Below are 24,010 nucleotides of genomic sequence, written 5' to 3' on the forward strand. Positions count from 1 at the left end.
TATTCCATTTTCTCAAATGGCAAGATGCAAATTGTGAAACCCTAATCCTAAAGGATTACAAGAAATAGTGCTAAGATTGCTACTAATGCTGCTGATCCAATTGGGACTCAACAATCTGTCAACAAGCCTTAGATTGATATTTTAGTGACATTTTGATAATGGACATGTTATGTTATTTTGTGTGCAAGTGTCTTGAACCTCCATTTTGGATGTAATGAATTGACTTGTTATGTCATTTTGATTATGTTATTTTGAGTTAGGCAAGTGTTTTGAACTTCCATTTTGGATGCAAAGACTTGATGGCTTTTTATATGTAATGACTTTACCTATTATGCTTAGTTTGGATTTTAAGTCAAATTTTGATGACCAAATTGTCTTGAACTTCCAGTTTAGATTTATAGCATTGATACACTTATTGACGGATTGATATTGGAATTGTGTGGTATTGGAACTTTGTTTAGACTTATTTCCACTACACCTTAAGTTATGATGAATTATATGCATAACAAGCCATTATATGCAAAATAGGCCTTTATATGGTGAACAAAAGTTACCAATATAGTGTGACACAAGTGGTAGATACTTGGGTCCCTTAACCATTTGGTCCTAGGTTCGATTCCTGGCCGGTGCGTATGGAGAGACATTTGTTGGGAGAGGTCAACCCCTTGAATGGATCTCAGTTACCTCGAGGGGATTAGTCTCTGCAGTTAAGCGCGTAGGATACCTTTGATTTAACCAAAAAAAAAAAAAAGTTATGATGAATTATATGCATAATAAGCCATTGATTTAACAAAAAAAAAGAAAAAGTTATGATGAATTATATGCATAATAAGCCATTATTATTTTTTTGTTTGAAACTAACTATCACAAAAACAACTCTTTCATTTAACCATAGACAATAGTCTAGAAAATTTCTTAGTTCAACGATTCATTCCTAGATCAAATTAAAAAAAAAAAGTAATGCATTCCACAAACTAATTCATTAACGGAACCTTTCCTCACTTCTCAGATGAGTTAGGTCCACGCTTGACGAATCGGCGATTATATTGCATACGTTTGTGAGCACGACCGCACGGCTTCTTCTTTTTGTCTTGCTTTGCAACTTTTGGAGTTTGTCCTCTCACTTTTCCAGCACGAGCAAGAGATCCATGAACCTTACTCATTGCGAAGAACTTGTGGATGCAGAAATTCGATTTGCAGTAATCAAATAACATGCCATTAAGTTAGAAGCATAATATAATAAGCATAATTTTGCGTGTTTTATGTTTTTTTTATTTTCTGGTTTTGTCAAAAAAAAAAATAGATAGATGGGAAGAGAAAGTCATATCACGTGACTTCTTCCTTCTTTTTTCTTTTTTATTTTTTCTTAAAAATTAATAAGTGACAAAAATACTGATGTGACTTGTCACATCAACGTTGACTCAGTCAAAATTGACCTTTTACAAAAGGGGTAAACGTAGAGGCTAAAACTGTTATTTTGAAACATAAGAAACTTAAATTGCAAGTTTCTGAAACATAGGAGAGCCAAAAGTGCAATTTAGCCTTATTTTTATTATCATGGCAATGCTTATGTTTTGATTTTTCTTTTTTGTTTTTTTTTTTTTTCATCAGGTATTTGGATGTTCATGTAGAAGATGTCGATGATTTCCCTAATGGATATGAATTATGAAAGAGAGCCATTTGATATGCATCGTTTATTTTCTCATCATATTTCCATACGGTATGAATATAATAATGTTCTTTTATTCATTATAAAAAAAATTATTATTTTTATTCTTCTCTTAAATTATACACCATAGTAGATTAGTAGATCAATACAATATTGTCATTCACCATTATCACCAACAAAAAATGAGAGTAAAATATCATTTCATCGTCTCTTAATTATGTCTTCACAACCAACACAAGAATGGAATTTGTTTGTAAATTCCTTCACAGAAAGTTAAAATGGTACTATTAAATTTTCTTATCAATTTACACATATCCTAACTTAAGATTTTATTTTGAAATGTGTAGCATTTGTTATTTCAGTTCATTCTCTATTTTAAACTCTTTTTATTAATTAATTTGTTGTCAATACTAATTATATTACGTTGATTTATTTTTACGGATAAATATAATGATTCATCTACTTGGGAGGTGAAACTTATCATATTTTTATATTTTTTTCCATGTTGGAGTCACTTTTTGAAGATTTTGAACCACCACAAATGACTGTGGATTGATTCATCTATGTTGTACTCAATCATTTGAAACAATCGGTAGTAGCATACGATCTTGATTGTTTCGTAGATTTTAATATTCTCAATGACCACCCTAAGTTATAGTCGCTTCCTCATAAATTTACTTTTTTTTATTTGTATTCACCACCAATTTAATTTGATTCGGGGGTCAGTTCCGACATCAAGTGATTTTTCAGCACCCTCCCGATCGCAGTTGTTGTGGATCAAACCGTGGTAAAAAATCCGATCAAGTTCAGCGTCAATCATCGTTGAACCAACTAACGATTAGTCTCATAAATTTACACTTGATTTGGTTGGAAATTTTCTTAATTCATGAGAATCAATTTTTTCATTAATATTTCAATCCTAATTAAATGAGACATTAAATAACACAAAATGAATGATGTAATTTAATACAGAGTATTTTATTTGATAATGAATGTCAATCAAGAGCAAGACATTTTTAGAAAATACATTTAATTGATTTTCATATTTAACACTTAATTAATGTTATTGTGTATGAATATAATACTATACTTTGTAACAAAATAAAGAAATCGAATCAAAGTTAATTCCTATACAACCAATAATAATAATTTGGATAGTCAACCAAGTATTTTTTTTGGTAGAAAGATAGTCAACCAAGTATTATTCATCAATGTTCAATTATAAACATAAACATATATATAGAAATTTCTTATTCTTATAAATTAATTTCTTATTTTGTTCCAACATATTATTACTTTTTAATTAATAAAATAAACTATTAATAAATCATATTCCTTTTTTTTTGGGAAGGTATATTCAATTTGTCTACGGTCCTATAATAACTTTCATGATTAAGGCAATATATATAGTTTAAGGATGAAAATATTCTTAATGAAAGTGTGGATCAAGTCTACACACATCATCATAATCGTAAGATTTTTTATTAAAATTTAATATAATACGTTGCACATACTGCATCTTTGTAGACCGCACTCAATCTACTTCCGTTTTCTTTTCTTAAAAAAATCAATGTAGTGATGTACACTACAAGAAAATTGACTTATAGTTACAACAAAATACCGCAGGTAAAAGGCACAAATCCGTTGCTATATCCCAAAAAAACCTATTCCAACGGCAGACACCTTTTATCCAACTTACAATAGTTGGTATAGGTTTTTTCAGAATTTACAATATCATTATTATCTCTATAAATAATTTATTGTTATAAACTAATGTAAATAGAAGCAATAGTATAGATGGAGAAGGCAGAAAAAATAGTGTATGTTATTCACTACTAGGATTAGGGTTACAATATAGTGATATATAGTATTTATATATAGGTAAACATAATGAGCCAATTACATGGGCCAGGACATCCACTAACAATATTCATAACACTCCCCCTTGGATGTCCATCGAGATATGCCTCATTAAAACCTTTACTAGAAAAAACCCGGTGGAAAAAAAAAATTCAAGTGAAGGAAAAAGAGTATAACATCCTTTGGAAAACCCAATGAGATAAAACCATGGTTAAGGAAAAAAGAGTGCAAAACACAATTATATCTCCCCCTCATGAAGACAATTATATTGGAGACGAAGGAGGCCAATTAATCTTCTATATAGTTGATCAAAAGCTTTGACAATGACTTTGTAGAAATATCCGATTCTTCTCCTTTAGTATATTCTTCTATGAATTAGCCGTTGATGCAATATTATCTTCTTCAAGTTTCTTGTATGTGTAGAATCACAAACCTCAACAAGACCAAATTATGAACTTCCTTGATGTAGTGCTAAAACTTCCACATAATTCGATCATATTGTTATATCTCTATGATACAATTTATATATTTGACTTTGTTCCAATATCTTCGAGTTTATTGATATCATCACATACATAATTAGCAAAATGCAATAGTATTCTTAAAAGAACTAAAGTATGGTACTTTAAGACCAATTCAAGTAAGTGATCATTTTCTTGAGACATGAAAAGATCTTTATTCACATCAAGTGACATCATACACAACAAATCAAATTATTTTTGTACATTTAATATATAATTTTCTTGTTGCACAAAACTTCATTGAAATACTAAGTTTGCAATTCCAAACAAACTTTTATCATCAGACATTTCATTTTAAACTTTTCTTTAATCAATAGATTTCAAGAACTCTTCAAGAGTTCCGATCAAGTTTATATCATCATTAACAGGTAAACCATACAAATATTGTAACACATTTTTCAAATAAATCGACTCTTTCATGTGTTACTAAACATAGTCAAAAGAGATTTTGATTTCACTTCAGGTGAATATATCTCTTCACATTCAATGGAAAACTTTTACCAATATGTTTGAATAAAAAGTCAAGCTTTTCGTATTTCGACATTTTCTATTCCCACGAAAATTGATTCGTATCTCATCATTTTTACATCTTCATGTGTATGGACTGCTGGTCTAGAGACCTTTCACTTTGCAAAGTGGCTTTACGTAGCAATTGCGTATTTTCATTTAGACAATCATTGTCTATAATTCTCAATAGAATTTAGTTCATGATCCTCATTAACTCTTTTCACATATAGCGCTATATTATATATAAAAATATCATCAATGTTGACTTCCTTTTGGTTCCATCATATTCCATTCATGACATAATTCGTCAAGATCTCTTTATTATCATAAATTTCAGGTACCTGAGAAGTTCTTCTGGAACTTCAAACTCAATTATGTCAAATACTCTTTTGAAGTTTTCATATCACACTTCAGGGTGGTTAATACTGATTTGCAATATAAGATTGTCCATCAGGGACATCCATTTTGTTTGGAGCATTAGCAGCTAATAGTTGATTTCATAAATTTTGCAAATGATTTATCTTTTGAACATTTGATTTATACTATGAGGATCAATGTGAGATAATAACATTAATTTATTTCAAGTGATTCATTTGAACTTCTGGTTCATATTTTTCAGCTGCTTATTCTCCCCCCTAATATTGGGAAAATTAATTTATCACTTGAAAATCAGCCTACAGGGCTGTAAATAATTCTCCAATTTTTGACTCAAGATGATTTATAATAGATGGAGATTCATATCAAATACATTTTCCCAATATTCTTTAAGAACCGTTTAAATTCATTCTATTGGAGCAATTGCACATACACAACACATCCAAAAATGCTTATATGGGAATCATGTTTATAAACAAAGTTTAAATTGTAAATTAGGGGAGAACTTATAATAACTTGTTGGCTTGATGCGAATTAGTATCTCAATATACATGTTTGAATGTTCCCAAAATATAAATTAGAAGTTATGATCTCATAAGTATTAGTCATGTGATTAACTTTAGACGTCTAAAGAATGGATCTTCAAGTCCATTTTTTTTCTTGTATGACCATATTCTATTCGATATCAATTTCAACTGACATACGATACTTATCAAATATTTCCTAAGAATTTAGAAAATGAGATCTTAGCAAAACTATTTGAGAAAATAATCTCACAAACTTCTGGTTGTGAGTAAATATGCATGTGACTAATTTAGTTGATGTATCAATTCAACTCACAAAGTGTCTAAATGATCCATATTCTCAAATTATCAATTTCTTTTGGGAGCTAGCAACACATAAAAATTATTGAAATGAAGAAACTTCGGGCCCTTCAATACATATCTATATTTTTTTTCGCATCATAAAAATCCGGGATGATCCAACCGGTCTTGCCAAAGATAAATTTAATATGACTTGTAAACTTCTGGTTTACCATAATTTGTGCTTCAATTGCACAAATAAATTAAATTTTAAAGTTCTTCAAGAACTTTATGATGTACAAATAATTTTTTGTGCAATCCTTCAGGGATGTGTAGACTATTGAATTCTTTTGGAATTAATAGAGAATAAAAAAAAACAAAAGCTTATCATCAACCATTGAGTTCTTCAAGAACTAGATAATAAATCATTATGTAGGAATATTGAATTCATTTGGAATTCATTGAAGAGAAAAAGAATTTATTTTATTAGTTCTTCAAAAACTATACAATAAATAAAATCATATCTATGTGCAATCCATCGGGGATGCATGATTATTGAAATTCTTTCGGAATTCATAATATGGTGACACTTCATAAGTTCTTCAGAAACTAAATTAGTAAATTCTTCCGGAATTCACGAGGGAAAAATTTGAGTTTTCTAAGTTCTTCAGGAACTAGATTAGTGAATTCTGCCGGAATTCATAGATTAAATTTATAAGTTCTTGAATTCTTCTAGAATTCATAATAAAATTGAGATTTTTGTAAACTAAGAGTATTGAATTCTTCGAGAATTCATATATTATATTTCTAAGTTCTTCAGGAACTAAGATTATTGAATTCTTCATAAATTCATGGATTAAATTTGAAGCTCTTCAGGAACTAATTTTGTTGAATTCTTTAGGAATTCATAGATTAATTTTCTTAGTTCTTCAAGAACTATATAATAACAATATCTTTTGTGATCCTTCAAGGATGCATGAATATATTCTTCTAGAATATATATAAGGAATAAATAAATTACAAAAATAAAAACGTAATTTAAAAGATCGCAAGTAAGTAGATCGTGAACATTGTCTTGCATTCACACAAGCAAGAAAAATGAGTTAGGTTCATATTGGATACCGGCCATATATTAAACCTTAGGCAGCCAAATATCGATTTGCAGTGTGTAGTTCATAAAATTTTATCAAAAGAGGCTAAACCACATCAGAAAATAATTATAGTAAAATTGATTATATACTACATCAAAAGCCATAAAACATAATTGTTTCACATGATGAACCGAAAAAACTTGTGCATATTATGCAGAGAAGCCGAAAATATTACCACAATGAATAAATAAGTCTTTGTTATACGATAGGTATTATCTCATATGACAATAAAGCATGAAAACTAATCGTTGCTCGATGATATAATATAAATAGTAGCTATGATGCAACAAAACTGAAATGCAAAGATGTTTCGGTTTACATACCTTGGCAATAATAATTCGGTTTACAAAAATAAAAGGCATAATTAAAAGGAAATGCTTTTCAGTTTTCACGGCACTTGTTTTAAACGAAATCAAGCTATTAAATATTTACACCATGTATTTCAAAATTGCATCTCAACTACTATATTGTGTATAAAGTTATCTCAACTACTATATTGCATCTCATCTTTTTAATTTATTTTAATAAAGTTCTATTATTTTACTACAAAATTGATATATCACACGTATAATCAATTAACGAATCATATAAGGAATGAAATCTTATATATGAAATCATAAATATAAGAATAAATCTTAATCATGGTCATAAAAAAAATATGATCAAACTATATTTGCCAAATATTTGTTATATCCAATCCAATAAATAATAACAAACCACAATAAAATTAAATTGACCGTAATATTAGGTTGTTTAGTTTGATAATACCAAAATATTAGGTTATTTGGTTTGATTAGATAACAAACTTACATGATTCAAAGAGGGATTTGCCTTAAAAAAAATCACAACAACAATTAAACTTTTCGTTAATTCTACTATTCAGAATTAAAAATAAGAGTTCTAAATTATAGCCAAAAAATGTTTATGTTCTTTTGGATGATCGTAGTGTCGATGTTTCACCGTACAAGTGTCGGTCACGAAGCATAATGATGATTCACCAGACTATTGTCGGTCACGAAACTCAAACAATATCAAACATCCAAAATACATATTATAAATAAATAAATAATTGATCAACATTTTATGTAATATTAATGATCAAAGTGTTATGCTTCACCATACAAATGTCGGATATCACGAAGCGTAAACAACATTGAATCAATTAAATACATAAAGAAATGATGCTTATTTATTTATTTAATTTTAATTATTATTATTTGATCTTTATAAGTATACAAGGTTCAAACGATTCATAATCATATAATAATCAAAAATAAACTACTTGTGATTTCATAAAAATAGAATAAGAATTGCGTACCTCAATTGGTAAGCTCGTGCTGATAACGTGTTATAAACTAATGTAAATAGGAGCAATAGTATAGATGGAGAAGAGAGAAAAGAGAGAAAGAATAATGTATGTTATTCACCACTAGGATTAGGGTTACAATATAGTGATACATAGTATCTATATATAGGTAAACATAATGGGTCAATTACATGGGCCAGGACATCCACTAATAATATTCATAACATTTTTCAAATTCCTATGATTAAATAAAAAAATATATTGTAAAAAAAAAAGGCTTAAATGCAGTTTTGCCCCCCTATTTTGATTAAATCGGAATTTTACCCCCTCTATTTTAAAATGCGGACTTTTACCCCCTGTTTTATATTTTTTTTGGATTTTGCCCCCCACCAAAATTCTGCACAAAATCTGCTTTCGTGTCTCAACTTCAAAGTTTCGCACAGAAATCAATTTGATCCTCAATTCACCAAACTGGTACCGAAATGACCGCAATCGAATTAGTTTTCCACAAAATCAAACTATACTAAATTTGGAGTTACAACGAGAGATTAATTATTATTTTAGTGAAAGTCTGTCGAAATTAATTATTGTATGGAACTACTACTTGTATGTTTGTCATGTCTCTCACCCTGTAGCTCATTTTTTAATAGTAGTTACATGTTTGGAAAGCTAACGAAATTACCCATGTTGTCATTTCAATTTCGTCAAATTTGAAGTTTCGATGTGTTTGGTAGATGATGTTGAATTTGAAGGTCACAAGTAGATTTCTGCAAAATTAGTAGTTTGACAGACCTTCACTAAAACGATAATTAATCTCTCTCTGTAACTCCAAATTTAGTGGAATTTGATTCTTTGAAAAGCTAACTCCATTACGGTCATTTCGGTATCAGTTTGGTCAATTATTGATCCAAATTGAGTTATGTGCGAAGTTTTAAAGTTGAGACTCGAAAGCAGAATTTTAGGGGGGCAAAATCCAAAAAATTGTAAAACAAGGGGTAAAAGTCCACATTTTAAAATAGAGGGGGTAAAATTCCGATTTAATCAAAACAAGGGGACAAAACTGCATTTAAGCCAAAAAAAAAATTATGAAACAAAATCAAATGGACCCTTCAATCATATTTAAAAATTTATCACCAAGTCTTACGAACATGTAAAACTAAAAGTATCATGTAATATTTAAATGAAAATGTAAAGTCATAACAATCCTAAAAAATTACAAAAATCTTCATTAGATCACATTAGATTACAAAAATTACAAAAAAAAACCTCTTGTTCATGTTCATCAGTGTCATCATCTTCATTAGTGTCTGGATTAAGAGAATTGGTTTGGCATGAGGCACTAGAGGCATTTGAAACCTGTTAAAAACAAAATAGTACAACTTAAGAATAAGGAGTCCTAGAAAAAGAATATTAAAAAAACTAAATACCATGGCTACATTAGATCACAGGATATAACTTATCCTTAAGATAAAGCACAACTAGTGATGCACAACTAAAAAAACAAAAGGTGCTACAATTTCATGAGAATAGAGAATTTCCACCTTACACTTCTGCTATATCTTGAGGATAAGTTAAGTTAATTGACCTGAATTTTTTAATAGTCTCTGAAAATGACACTAGTTTCTACAGCAGATATCAGAGGAGAGTTTATGACCGAAAATGAACAAATCATGCACATATATTATTATAATCACAATATGTTTTAAAAAGACCCCATTCAGTAGGAAGATAAGAGACATAAGTTCTTTCAGCCAGTTTCTCATACTTTCTCCGATACCTTGAAGCATCATATACAGTCACATCGTTGTGTTAAATTAATTAGCTTATAAACCATATGAAGAGAAAATATGTCTAGATACACAATTTAGTTAATTGTTCATTCAATAACACTTACTCATACTGTTATTTATACAATTGAAGAATAAATGATAATAAGTCCTTACCTTATAGAAAATTTCATACTTCATATGCTTTTCTTTACTGCATCTTGAAAGCACCAACAATCTGCCCCAAGTCTGACTTGTCAAATCACCCATTGTTTCACTGTCAGAAAACGATATATCCTAGAGCACTACCAAATCAGTTCAATCATACATCAAAAGAAGAAAATAAAACAGTAAATGAAACAAGAGAAACCAGTTATTAAGTGAAGCAGAACCTGAAGTAGAAGAAGATAAGAATATCATGTTTCCATCATTCTCTTAACCTGTACATATAAATTACAAACACAAAAATAAAACAATAAATGCAACAAGAGAAACCAGTTGTTAAGTGATGCAGAACCTGAAGTAGAAGAAGATAAGAGTATAATATCATTATTATATCATACTCTCAAGTGCTAACTTACCCACTCAGCAAAGCACTGTTGTCCCTTGGGCCTAGTGAGATCAAACAACTTTTCTACCAATTTCGTTTCTTGTTAAAAAAAAAACAACTTTTCTACCAGTAACGAGCTCCACCAGTACCACTCCAAAGGAATAAACATAAGCTTTTTCAGTGATTTGGCCACGTTGAGCATATTCAGCAGCCAAATACATACACATACAATATCTTAGTTGCAATATAAAAAGCATGAATACAACTTGACACAGATATATTATACATTATATAGAACATGTCACAGTTATAAGAAAGAAATCACATAACCGAACTAATGTCTTAAAATAGCATTGTAAGAAAGAAATCACATAACCGAACTAATGTCTTAAAATAGCATTATGATTTATGAACTTATTCTAAATGCTACCCTATATTCAAAATAGGTCCTTTGACAAAGTAGCATGAAATTAATCAAGAAATATGGAGACAAAAAAATCTCATATAGGAAGAATTAAAGACACTAACGCATAACTGAATCAGTCAAAAATTAATTGTGTTGGTCATTCTTCAACCCTGAAATTCAACTGTTAGTACCTATAATAGTCTGGATTTGGCTTGAAAGTAGTATTCAATAGACCATAGTATCCTCCTATAAAAGTCTGTCTGCAATATGCCCCGGTGCCATAAGTAGCTGACATACCAAGCTGATCCAAATACCTATATTTGATATGATTACATCAGAAAAAACACTTTTAAGTAATTCCTTGCTGAATTGATTCTGATATATTGATAAATCGTGGGGATTTACGGTATACTAACCAGAAGCTAAGATTATGATTTATCTTCTAATTACTTCTAATAAGACCCCTATGTTGATAGCTATACTAGTGATATTTATCTAGCCGTTGAATATTTCAATTTTTCTAAAGTAACAAAACTAATCAAAATGCAGCAACATGGGAAATGAAACAGGACAAAAATATTTAAACAATTACTAAGAAAATATAAATTTACATTGCGGTTCTTTCATGAATAAAACAAAGGCTAGTTATTTTAAATCTTAGTAATGGATTAAATTATTATAAATGTGAGCAAGTCCATAAGTACACTTGCCTCGATATGATTATTGGAAGTAACATTTAAAAGAATGCCTTGGTTCTGAATGAACTGCATGCATAAAATAACAACTGTAAGTATTTAGGCACACAAGATTAAACAGATACAAAAACGCAAATAAAGAACGCATGAGATTTGATCACAGAGTTTGACTAATTGTGTCTACGTCTCTGACTACAATACCTTTCGACTATTCAAGCTAGGTAACAATTTGTGTTTAAATATTACGGTCCAATTTACAAGATTATCTTTGAACCGTACCCAACAATTGGTCATGAAAAGGAAAGTAATACATAACCTGTAAAAACTTGCTAGGTAGATTCTCACTCGAATCAAGCACGGCTTGAGCATTATCTTTCCATATAGTTTAATCCGGCCATCCCTTTTTTAAAAAGAAAACTAAATCAGTTTCACTTTTCAAGATTATCAAAATACATTCAATTAATGACCCTAACATCATGTTAACACAAATTTGATAAGTCACAAGTTATCTATAATGGTAATTTATCTGACTTATTGGAAAGTTTAACAAAGGGAACAAACTTTGTAGAAAGGGCAAGTATCTTCTGAATGGGGTCATAGGCAAACTTGGCAGCACCTGATGGTATCCCTTGATGAAATACCACTCGTGGATCCACATCACTAGCTTTTAACCCTTCTGGTGAATTTCCACCAGGCTGCATAAAAATTAACTTATTCAATTGTTCATTTTATCATAAGAGATAAGAACATGTAAAAATATTGAATTATTTTAATTGTTGCGCTGAGGTCACAAGTTCAAATCCTAAAAAAGTCCTAAAGCTTGTTGACATAAGGCTGCCTATATTTTTTTGGTAAACCAACACTATCAAACCTTCCTAACCAGTATGAAATGCATACAGAAGCTATAAGGAAGCTGTAAATTATTGCATGAGGAAAATCTAAGCAAAGTTAAAATCAACTTAAATTACTAATCAGAAATATCAGATCTAAACATACACAACACTGAATTAGAAAATCAAATCTCTACTACTAAAATCACTCAATGATACATAAAATCAATTGAATTAGGAAAATGCATGTTCAGAACCAGAAAAATTGACTTGAAATGAAGCAAAATGAATAAATCAAAGGAAGTACATGCCTCACCTCAACAATTAATTTTTGAAATTGACATGAAAATAAGAAATCAAAACCTAAGCAAAAGATGAAGATTCGGTGAATGATTCCGCAAATTGAAGTTGAAGATGTAAGATTCACGAGAGATGAAGATGTAAGCGAGTGATTCGGCGAATTGAACTTAGGAGAGATTGAAAGCGAGAGATGAAGATTCATCGATGAACGATTCTTCGGTGAATGATTCAACGAGAGAATGAAGATTCTTCGGGGAATGATTCGACGAAAGTTGGGGTTTGGTTTTGGTGCGAGTGATGAAATTAATTTTTGTCTTTTGATGATAAAAAGAAACGAGAAATGAAATTACTATTAATTTTTTTTGAAAAATGCTAATAAGTGGCGAACACTTTTTAAGCACCTTAAATAATAAGTTTTTATTAAAATTTTATGAAAATATGTGAAATTAATTTATTGAAAATTGAAATATTTTATAAATTATTTCTTTACGTAGAATGTTTAAAGAGTGCCTCGAAACTGTTTAGCAAACCCAATTTTTTTTTAATATACCCAAAGCTCCAAAGCAACTAAATGAAAAAAGTGTTGTTGTTGGATACTACTGAAACGGTTATTTTAACGGTGATGACACTTATACCAACGATCCTTTTAAGTGTATTTGGGTATATGTTGCCTATACCAACGGTTTTGGTTGCGTCACTATAAGCAACCGTTGGTATATGACAAATTTCTTGTAGTGACGTAGTTCCTTATATTAAACATGATTCATACTTTTAAGCAGTGTTTTAAAAACCGGACCGGACCGGCCGGTTGAACCGGTCGAACCGGGAACCGGAGCCTGTCCGGTCTGGTTCATACGTTGGATCGTCCATGTTGTTGGACCGGCAAGAACCAAAAAAAACCGGAAAAAACCGGAAAAACCGGTGAACCGGCGGTTTACTCAAACCGCCGGTTGGATTGCATGCGTTTTCTTTTTTTGTTTTTTAGCCCAAAAGGACGTCATTTTGTTAATTTTTTTTTGTCATCAAATCGTTTTGTTATTATTAATATTAAAAAAAAAAACACACATACAGCATGCATAAGCATAGTTCATAACACAGAAGAAGCAAAAATTAGAAAGTTGAATTATGCATATATTTTGTATATTTTACACTTTGAATCCCCTGAAACTTTACCTTTGCACTCACCAAAGAGAAGAAGAAAACACATGACAAAGAAAGTAGAGAAAAGTAAGGTTGGTGAGAAGATGCAGGCAAAAAAAAAGAAAGAAAGAAAACAGAAGGAAGAAGGAAGGAAGCGCAAGAAGATACGGCAGCGGCGGCAGAAAGAAAGAACAATTGTTGGATTGTATTTAGGTTTTCCAACTCTTATTTAGTTTATTTTGGGCTTTTTCATGTGGCCCAGTTGCTATTTGTGTGCTTTTCCAACTCTTATCATGTGGCCCAATTGCTATTTGTGTGCTTTTCCAACTCTTATCATGTGGCCTAAAAGTTTTAAGATTGATATAAAAGCAGTGTTTTAAAAACCGAACCGGTCGTCGAACCGGCGAGGACACTGGGTCACTGGTTCTTTGGTCGAACCACTAAGTCACTGGTCGAACCGCATGATAAACCGGATTAAATCGGATTAAACCAGTAAAATAAACCGGTCTCTATATAGTTATTGAACCGGTGTATATATATATATAGACTATAGTTATATTATATGCTAAAAATAAATATACAAGAAAAGATGCTTTAGAAAATGTTTCTTGTCTAAAAACGTATTATTAAAGTTATTAAATACACAAAAAAATATAGAAAAAAAAACACACACACAAATAGCAATTGGGCCACATGATAAGAGTTGGAAAAGCACACAAATAGCAACTGGGCCACATGAAAAAGCCCAAAATAAACTAAATAAGAGTTGGAAAACCTAAATACAATCCAACAATTGTTCTTTCTTTCTGCCGCCGCTGCCGTATCTTCTTGCGCTTCCTTCCTTCTTCCTTCTGTTTTCTTTCTTTCTTTTTTTTTGCCTGCATCTTCTCACCAACCTTACTTTTCTCTACTTTCTTTGTCATGTGTTTTCTTCTTCTCTTTGGTGAGTGCAAAGGTAAAGTTTCAGGGGATTCAAAGTGTAAAATATACAAAATATATGCATAATTCAACTTTCTAATTTTTGCTTCTTCTGTGTTATGAACTATGCTTATGCATGCTGTATGTGTGTTTTTTTTTTTAATATTAATAATAACAAAACGATTTGATGACAAAAAAAAATTAACAAAATGACGTCCTTTTGGGCTAAAAAACAAAAAAAGAAAACGCATGCAATCCAACCGGCGGTTTGAGTAAACCGCCGGTTCACCGGTTTTTCCGGTTTTTTCCGGTTTTTTTGGTTCTTGCCGGTCCAACAACATGGACGATCCAACGTATGAACCAGACCGGACAGGCTCCGGTTCCCGGTTCGACCGGTTCAACCGGCCGGTCCGGTCCGGTTTTTAAAACACTGTATAAAAGCTTGGTTCAAAAAAAAAAAAGATTGATATAAAAGCTAAATAATAGTTATAATTAAAGGCGGATCTTTAATTTATAAATTAATTTTGTTTCCTTTCTTATGCATAAATTTTTGAAGAAAAACAAAAATCTGAGTAGACATAAACATATCCAAGATTAATATCATAAAAAATAAAATAAAATAAAATAAACCTATCCAAGGAAAAAAAATCTAAGGTGATTTCCACCAAACAAAAATTATTACACGGAGTATTGATCAAATCTTTTACTAGTAAAAGGAAGGTTGAATTATTCATAAGTAGGGGCGGACCAAGCCATAACATTCTAGTGTGGCTAAAAAAAACTAGGCACTACCGAATTTTTTTTATTCTGATAATTCAATTAAACAACAAACAATATATGAAATTACCACTAATACAACATGTATATATAAAAAAAAAGAACAACAAACCAGAAAATATTTATTCAAAAAAAGAAACCAACAAACTATATCTAAAACACCACCAAATTTCTATTCGGAAAAAAAGAAAGGACTATAATTTATTGAATATATGTTAAATCATACATATCATTTGTTTAATTCAATTAGTTTATAACTTATTAATTTTTATTCCAATTTTACCCGTATTATCTTACTTGAAAAAATTAAATATTAATTAAACATTTTTTCTATGTCATATCATATTTATATGCTAGTTCAATTGCTAATTTTATCCAATACTATGAATTCAATTAGTTGTCCACTGTTTTTTGACAAATAAAGTCAAGTTGATTATTATAAAATTAAATTATATAACTTAAAATAATACTCCATGTATAACGAAAGACTTGAAATATAATCATCAATAATAGACTATGAACTAATATTTGCACAAATACTTAAACTAATATGTATACGAAAAATTTACAGTTATCAATAATAAACTCTAAACTAATATTTACATTAATATTTGTACAAATATATATACAAAATGACTTAAAATTATTTATAAAATTTTTATTTTTTATTTTTAGAGAAATTTGGACTGGGCTGGTGTGGCTATAGCAAGGTTATCAAAACCGGACCGGACCGGCCGATCGGACCGGTCGGACCGGGAACCGGGCATGAGGACGGTTTGGTTAGGAGCAAAAACCGGACAGTAAACCGACCGGAAAAAAAAACGTTCAGACCGGTTACGAACCGGTTCAAACCGGTGAACCGACCGGTTCAGCAATTTTTTCCTTTTATTTTTAATTAAAAATTTGGAAATAAAAATAGCTTTTTTTTTTTTTGCATTACATATTCCTCTGTGTTGTTCCAAATAGAAATAGTAAACATAAAGAAGAAGAAGAAGAAACAGAGTAATCAAATAGAAATAGAGTGAAAGATAAAAAAAACTTGAAAGAAACAAATAAAACAATATATGAAAAGGAAGAGAAAAGAAAATTGTAGATGTGCACTTCAATCAATGTACAATCATAAAGAATAAGAAGAAGAAGAAGGAATAGAAGTTGAGTTTTAGAACAAGGATGACTGCAATTGTAGATCCTGATGAGTGATGAATGATGCTGCTGATTTGTTTTGGCAAATTGGAATACGGCTACTTAACTTTATTTTCACTTTTGCAAACTTAGGGTTACTTATGTGAACAAGTGGGCTTGGGTTGTTGGGCCAATCATATATACAAACCAAAACTACTTTTCTTTTTTACTACCTATAAAAAAAAATTTCTTTTTTACTTACCAAAATAAAAATAGTAAATTACAAAATATTATACTATAACAAGATTCTCAAATAAAATATATATTTTTTATTTGATTATATATTTACTTTATGACATTTTATGTTTTTAATGTGTGAAATTAGGGAATATTGAGTCATTATTTATATATTAAATAAAATATATATTTAATTAAAAACGGTCCGACCCCCGCTGAACCCGGTCCGACCAGTTGAACCTTGAACCGGTGAGCTCGCCGGTTCGATGACCGGTCCGGTTCTGACAACCTTGGGCTATAGCCACACCATGCCTTGAACAGGTCCGCCCATGTTCATAAGTAAGCATTGTGATGATGTGACACTCTATAAGAAAAGTTTACAATCTCTATTAAAACATTTTCATCATCTTTTTTCTAAATCATTTTAAATTATCACTATATACAATTATCGTAAAAATAAAAAAACTTCTTACAAATTATGTTACCAAATCCAAAAGTAATTTCTTTGCTTCACTGATAAAAAATTTATACTACTTTTTTAAAAAGATTGTACTAATGCAAAATCTAAATTAATAATTTGACATTTAACAATTTTTATTAATTTCGTATTATCCTATTCTTTTTTAAAATAATTTTAATGTGTGTTTTGTATAGTTTGTATAGTAGTTAATATTGGAGATAAATAAAAGTAAATTCTTTTATTTGTTGAATAATTTTATATTTATTTATTGTTTGAAATTATAATATTTTATAAATTTATTTCCAACTATTTTATTTATTCACTTTTCTGATTATTTTTTATCTTTTCAAGTTATAATTACTAAGTGTCTTCAAAAAAAGTTATAATTACTAAAAGATTATTTTTATAAAGCAGGCCAATGTATCAAAATTTATTTGTTGGTTATAATTCATACTCCAAATCAATGGTCTATAACATCTTTTGCCTTTGCATTTCTCTCGTCTACTTTATTATGTAATAACTCTCAATTAATTAATAGTATTTGTAACCACAATTTAGTGTCTTTGTCCAATTATCTCCAAAGCATGTTGTCTGCATCCTTTTGTTTCCTTCACCTACTAATATTAATTAATTAATAATTGAATAATAAGTATATGCGTGCACCCCCTATAAGAAAAATGTTATGAAAGATTAATAAAAAATGAAATTAAATAAATTGTTATGAAAGATGAAACAATCACCTCTTTTAATGTTGATTTTTTGGGTAGGTACTAAGTCTTTCATTCTTCTTAACTTTTCAATCCCATACTAATAAAAAACGGTTGTGTGAATTATTTATTATATATATATATATATATATATATATATATATATATATATATATATATATATATATATATATATATATATATATATATATATACAACCTCTCCTCATACATATATGGGCATGTGAAGTTTCTATTTCAAAGGGTTATTAGTATTTTAGAAGAATGGTAGTTTTCTGAAACTTTTGTGATCTCATTGTATTTTTTCTTTTTCTTTGTATTCAACGAGTGAGATATTATTGTTAATGTTGCAAGCATATTTTATACATTTATTTCTAGCAATAACTAGCACTAACAATTTGTGTTTGATGCAAAAACTTTACTTCTCTTTTACCATCTTTTACGTATGTGTGGTGTAATTAGTACAAATTTTATATACTGTCTGCTCTATATATTGATTGAGCAATTTTGAAGTGAATGATGTATCACTTCATGTATATTGTGTACTCTAATTAGTATTTTGCCAGGAAAAAATATGTTGGGAATGCAATGGTACCTGCAATCAATTTGAAAACAAGTTATGCTCATTGTGATCTTTAGTTTAGTTAGTGTGGAAATTAATTCCACACACGTTTTTTGTGGATAAAAAAATGAATATGTATGACAATGATAGGATGATAAAACACAAAAACATGCATGGGTTTGTGTATGAATTTCTGAATGTTATTGGTTTTATTGATTTAAATTTCTTGAAAATATTTATATTTTCAAGAAATTGCCTTATTAGAATTCGATACTCTTTTTTTTTTACAATATAGAGAATTGTATAAAAAAAATGTCGATTGTATAAGAATACATCACTTACTGAAACAACACAGCTCTAGGAATGCTGCTGGTACCTCTGGTCAACAAACAGACATTTTATGGAGAGAAATTTGGCGGGCACCTGTCCCTAATCGAGTGCGGAATTTTTTGTGGCGACTTGGAAAAAATATACTACCCACTCGGGCAAACTTGTCAAGGAAAGGCGTACAAGTTGAAAATCTTTGTCCTCAATGTAACAATGCTCCTGAAACAATTGACCATCTTTTCCTCCATTATCAACTAGCTCAACTCACATGGTTTGCATCCCAAATTGGTGCTCACGCACCTCAAAATCTTCCCCTTAACTCATGGTTGCTGCAAGGTCTGACTTGTGAGGATACAATGGGTTCCCAACTTTTTTGTGTCTTACTGTGGAAAATGTGGAGTGCTAGAAATAATTTAATTTTTAACCATAAAGCAGTGAATCCAATTTATGTTGCCCAAGAGGCTATGAGTTTTGTGCAAGAACTGAATCCCTCTCCCCCCACTAGCAATCTTTCTTTGCTGCATGATGATGTCCAGTTTTCACAACAAATTCCATCTGCTCCAAATTTATTCTATGCTGATGCTGGCTGTTTTTCAGGTACTGCAACTGGCTGGGGAATGGTTGTTTATAATCAAGTGGGTAATGTTGTTCTATCTGCTTGTAGAAAGGAATTTATTGATGTTGAACCTGTGTTGGCTGAGGCACTTGGTGTGAGATGGTGCCTCCAAAAAGCTATTGAAGCTAACAAGAAAGATATTGTCTCTGATGCTGCCACTGTGGTAAATTGTATCAACTCAAACCAGTCTATAGCTGTGATAGAAATTGTTATCCAAGATTGTAAATTACTCATTGAACAATTAGATAGCGTAGTTGTGACACATGTTAGGCGTCACTTAAATTTTGTTGCTCATGGTTTAGCAAAATTCTATAATGTAGTTGGTACTAAAACGTGGATGGGAGTAGTTCCAAATTCCCTTGCTGCAGCTGTGTGTAATTTATATGGTGTTTCATCACCTTCTAGTTGAATGAAAGTTGTCTTAACTTCAAAAAAAAATAAATAAGAATACATAGAGAATTGTATAAGGATATTGGTACATAATGAAAAACTGTCGATTGTATAAGAAAATGGCTTTGAACTACTCTTTATAAAATACTTAATTGTAATAATGTGACACCTCTAAAAAAAACTTCTAAACAAATTGCATTCTAATATGCACTACTAAACTAAACTGGAAATCCAAATAAAAATTATTAAATAAAAAAAAGACAAAAATGAGGGGACAAAACTCATAAAAAAATGAGAAATATATAAAAAAAAATATGAATCAAGCTTAGTAAAAAGAAAATAAATAATTGTAACCAAGAAAAAAAAATCGCTAGCTAAAAATATTCTAAATTTTTTACCAATAAATATGAGATATAATTTTACCAAGTAAATGTTTGAGAAGAAACTTCAATAGAAATCAATTTATTATTAGAACAAGAATAATCTTTTTTATAAATATGAGAGACCTTCAATTGTATGAAGGAGTAGAGTAAATAGTTATAATTTTTCAAGAAAAAAATGAAAATCATCAATTATCAATGCTCATACGTCAAAATATAGTGTGTGTGTGTGTGTGTGTGTGCGTGCGCTCTGAAATTTACTAAAATTTCCAAAATTATTAATTTGATTTAAATAATAATAATTTAACTATTTAAATAAAATAAGTACATATTCTAAAGTATTAAAAAAATGTGTAAGTTACGGCTCGAAAAAAAATAGTGAGATGTTTATAAGAATAATATCACTTTTTTAAGCAAATAATAAGTTGACATGTTAAATTCTTCTAAAATACTAAACTTTCTTTACCTTAGCCAAATAACTAAACCTAAATTCAAATATATGAAATTACTATCCAAACTTATATCAACAAAAAATAATAAGTAAGTAGAAAAGTTATTTGGTACTTTAAATTTCATAGAAGGAAGTAAGCTATTACGCTATTTTATATGTAATTTTCAAAAAAATGAGATCACGTGATAAAAAAGTATATATGTATGTATGTATGCATGCCTCCAACTCTTATTGAAAATAAAATAATGGATACGTCAAAAATAAAAAGCAAAGTGACATGTGACTATACAATTGCAACTTATATAAAGAAAACTAAGATCTTATACAATCACACTATTAAACTAAAATATGATGTATCCTGTTGGATATTTGAATTGGCTTAATTTTGCTAAAACAAATATACTAACAAGATGTTGGAAAACATGTTACAACATCATATTTATTCAAGGAAATCTCGCGCATTTATGAGAGCATCTGCTATTTATGGAAATCCACTTAAAGAGCACGCTCAATGGAGATTTGATCTGATCAGGTATTTTAAGGATAAGATAAGACTTAATGGTACAACGGTATGATCACAATTATCCTATAAAGTCCTTAAACACTTTTGGAAAGTTTCTATACATTCTTGATGAAGATCAAAAGAGAATCAGATCACCTTTTATGAGCTACAAGGAGCGTCCTATCAGTAATGAAGAAAGAGGAGCGTGCTAGATCATTATATATACGAAGACCAAGCTCAAGACTATGTATCTCATTTGAAAAATATTAGTTCACATATTGAGTCTTTGTTGAGTCTTTTATTGTTTGATTGTAATTCTTGCTTGTGGATTCTATAACACGAGTTAAGAAGTAAGTTTATTATTTTAAGGTGACTCCTAAGCTTTGAAGTACGGAGTTTACCGTGTGTGATTCACTTGAAGCTTTTAAGCAAAAGTGAAGTGTTGTCTTGGCAAGTTGTCGCCACATCATTCCCAACATTGTATAATCAACACAGGTTGTGTTGTGTGAGTGGAAGTGAGATGGGATCTCATGTCTAGGAGTTCCTAGGCAGAAGTTGCATGAGTAGTGTCGAGGTTATAAGGCGTAAACCAAGGGTTTGCTGGAGGTCTTAGTTTAAGGCGTAAATCCTAGGGTTTGCTGGAGGTCTTAGTAACTAGAGCTATTAGTGGATTTCCTTCCTGGATTGGTATCCCCCAGAGTAGGCAGTTGGCTGAACTGGGTTAACAATTACTTGTGTCATTTATTTATTCTCTGTCAGTTTTTATATGTTATATAAGATGTGCCAACAATAGAAAACAACATTATTCACAAAGTAGTTGTTGGGACATCCTAGGCAACATCATTCTAGTGATACCAGAATTTCAATTGGCATCAGAGCAGGCACCCTGTTCTGTTATTTTGGGTGAGCTCCAGGGAGAGTACTTTCTGGTACAATGGATAAAGAAGGAGGGTCAGTGTCTAAACCCCCCTTACTGACAGGTCCTGAGAACTATGATTATTGGAAATCTAAAATGGAGGCTTTCATAAAATCAATTGACAGCAGGACATGGAAGGCTGTGTTACGCGGATGGGAACCACCAATGGTTCTTGACAAAGATGGCAATAAAACTGATGTCAAGAAGCCAAATGATGAATGGACTAAAGATGAGGATGATCTGGCACTTGGCAACTCCAAAGCCTTGTATGCAATTTTTAATGGTGTGGATGCAAACATGTTCAGGCTTGTTAAAAGATGTATTACTGCTAAGCATGCCTGGGAAATTCTGAGAAAAGCTCATGAAGGAACATCAAAAGTTAAGCTATCTAAACTTCAGATGCTCAAAACCAATTTTGAGAATCTCAGAATGAAGGAGGAAGAAACCATTCATGACTTTCAGATGAATGTGCTTGACTTTGCAAATTCGTTTGATGCACTTGGAAAACCTATCTCAGATGAGGAGCTAGTTGGAAAAATACTCAGATCTTTGCCTAAAAGATTTGATATGAAGGTGACAGCTATTGAGGAGGCTCATGATCTTTCAAGTCTAAATCTAGATGAACTCATAGGATCACTTCAGACCTATGAAATTGGCCTAAACAGGAGAAATGAAAAGAAAGATAAGAATCTAGCCTTTGCTTCAAAAAGTGCTGCTGATGATTTACAAATTGAATCTGAAGGTGAAGAAAGCTTAGCTGAGTCTATGGCTATGCTTGGAAGACAGTTCAACAAGTTGATGAAGAAAGTGGATCAAAGGCACAAGCCAAATGGTCGATTCAACAACAACAAACAGTCCAGCTTTCAGAAAAAGACAAATGAAGATGAAAGAGGAGTGAAATGCCACGAATGTGAAGGTTTTGGCCATATCAGACCTGAATGTCCAACCTTTCTAAAAAGGCAAAAGAAAAGTCTTGTGGTTTCATGGTCTGATACAGATTCAGAGGAGGAAGAATCTGCCAAATATGTTAATGCTTTAACAGGAGTCTGTGTATCTGACTCAGAATCATGTGATGAGGAGGTAACTTATGAAGAACTAGCTGCTACTTACAAAGATCTTCATAGTAGAAGTATAGAAGTTTGCAAAGCATTGGAGAAACAAAAGAAGATCAATGGCAAACTGCAAGCTGAGAGAAATGACTTACTCATGAACATTAATAATCTCAACATTAAGGTTGAAGATCAGAGTAGTCAAATTCAACAGTTGGAAATAGAGAAGTCTAACCTCCTGTGTAAAGTTGCTGAACAAGGTGAAGAAGTGACCAAGTTAAATGCTGACTTGGATCAAGTCACAAAAGTGGCTAAAATGATGACCAAAGGTACTGATGTCTTTGAGGAAATGCTACAAAGACAAAACTACGGGAAACCTAAGCCCATTGGTTTTGAACATGAAAGAGTAAAGCAACAGATGAAGTTCAACAATGCCACTATACATACTCCAATCAACAACACGTTTGTGTCAGGAGGATTGTCGCAACATCTGATGGGACATTCTATGCCCAGGTTCTATAACTGGACATGTCATCATTGTGGCAGGAAAGGACACATTAGGCCTTTCTGCTATAGGCTGCACGGATATCCAAGGAGAGTTCATCAAGAATTCTATACTCCTGTCTTTCCTAATGTTACAACAAGACAGGAATGGAGAGAAAAGAAGAAGATCACAGGTCTAATAGCTCATACATCC

At 30.8% G+C, this 24,010-nt stretch overlaps 1 protein-coding gene across 2 annotated transcripts; it reads right to left on the reverse strand.

The window, feature by feature from the left end:
- Positions 1-9,293: 9,293 nt before the first annotated feature.
- Positions 9,294-13,073, reverse strand: LOC123917569. Of its 2 annotated transcripts, none has more exons than XR_006812487.1 (5): positions 12,803-13,073; positions 12,171-12,304; positions 11,926-12,009; positions 10,136-11,678; positions 9,294-9,548 (listed from the first exon to the last, which is right to left on the reverse strand). XR_006812487.1 is itself a non-coding variant. In XM_045969328.1 (5 exons), the coding sequence occupies exons 1-4, from the start codon at positions 12,939-12,941 to the stop codon at positions 11,651-11,653; spliced, it is 432 nt and encodes a 143-aa protein (XP_045825284.1). In that variant the 5' UTR covers positions 12,942-13,073; the 3' UTR covers positions 9,344-9,548; positions 10,136-11,650. The 2 variants fall into 2 exon arrangements, 1 of the variants encoding a protein (XP_045825284.1); XM_045969328.1 differs by having other exon boundaries at positions 9,344-9,548; positions 12,756-13,073.
- Positions 13,074-24,010: the final 10,937 nt, after the last annotated feature.

Source organism: Trifolium pratense, linkage group LG3, assembly GCF_020283565.1.
Source record: "Trifolium pratense cultivar HEN17-A07 linkage group LG3, ARS_RC_1.1, whole genome shotgun sequence".
Lineage (NCBI taxonomy): Eukaryota > Viridiplantae > Streptophyta > Magnoliopsida > Fabales > Fabaceae > Trifolium > Trifolium pratense.

Excerpts from the sequence above, each read along its gene's own strand:
- LOC123917569 (XM_045969328.1), bottom strand. The coding sequence starts at position 12,941 with ATGAATCTTCATCTCTCGCTTTCAATCTCTCCTAAGTTCAATTCGCCG. Across the intron at positions 12,305-12,755 it reads TTCAAAAATTAATTGTTGAG|CCTGGTGGAAATTCACCAGA; the intron begins GTGAGGCATGTA and ends ATTTTTATGCAG. Across the intron at positions 11,679-11,925 it reads TACCTAGCAAGTTTTTACAG|TTCATTCAGAACCAAGGCAT; the intron begins GTTATGTATTAC and ends TTATGCATGCAG.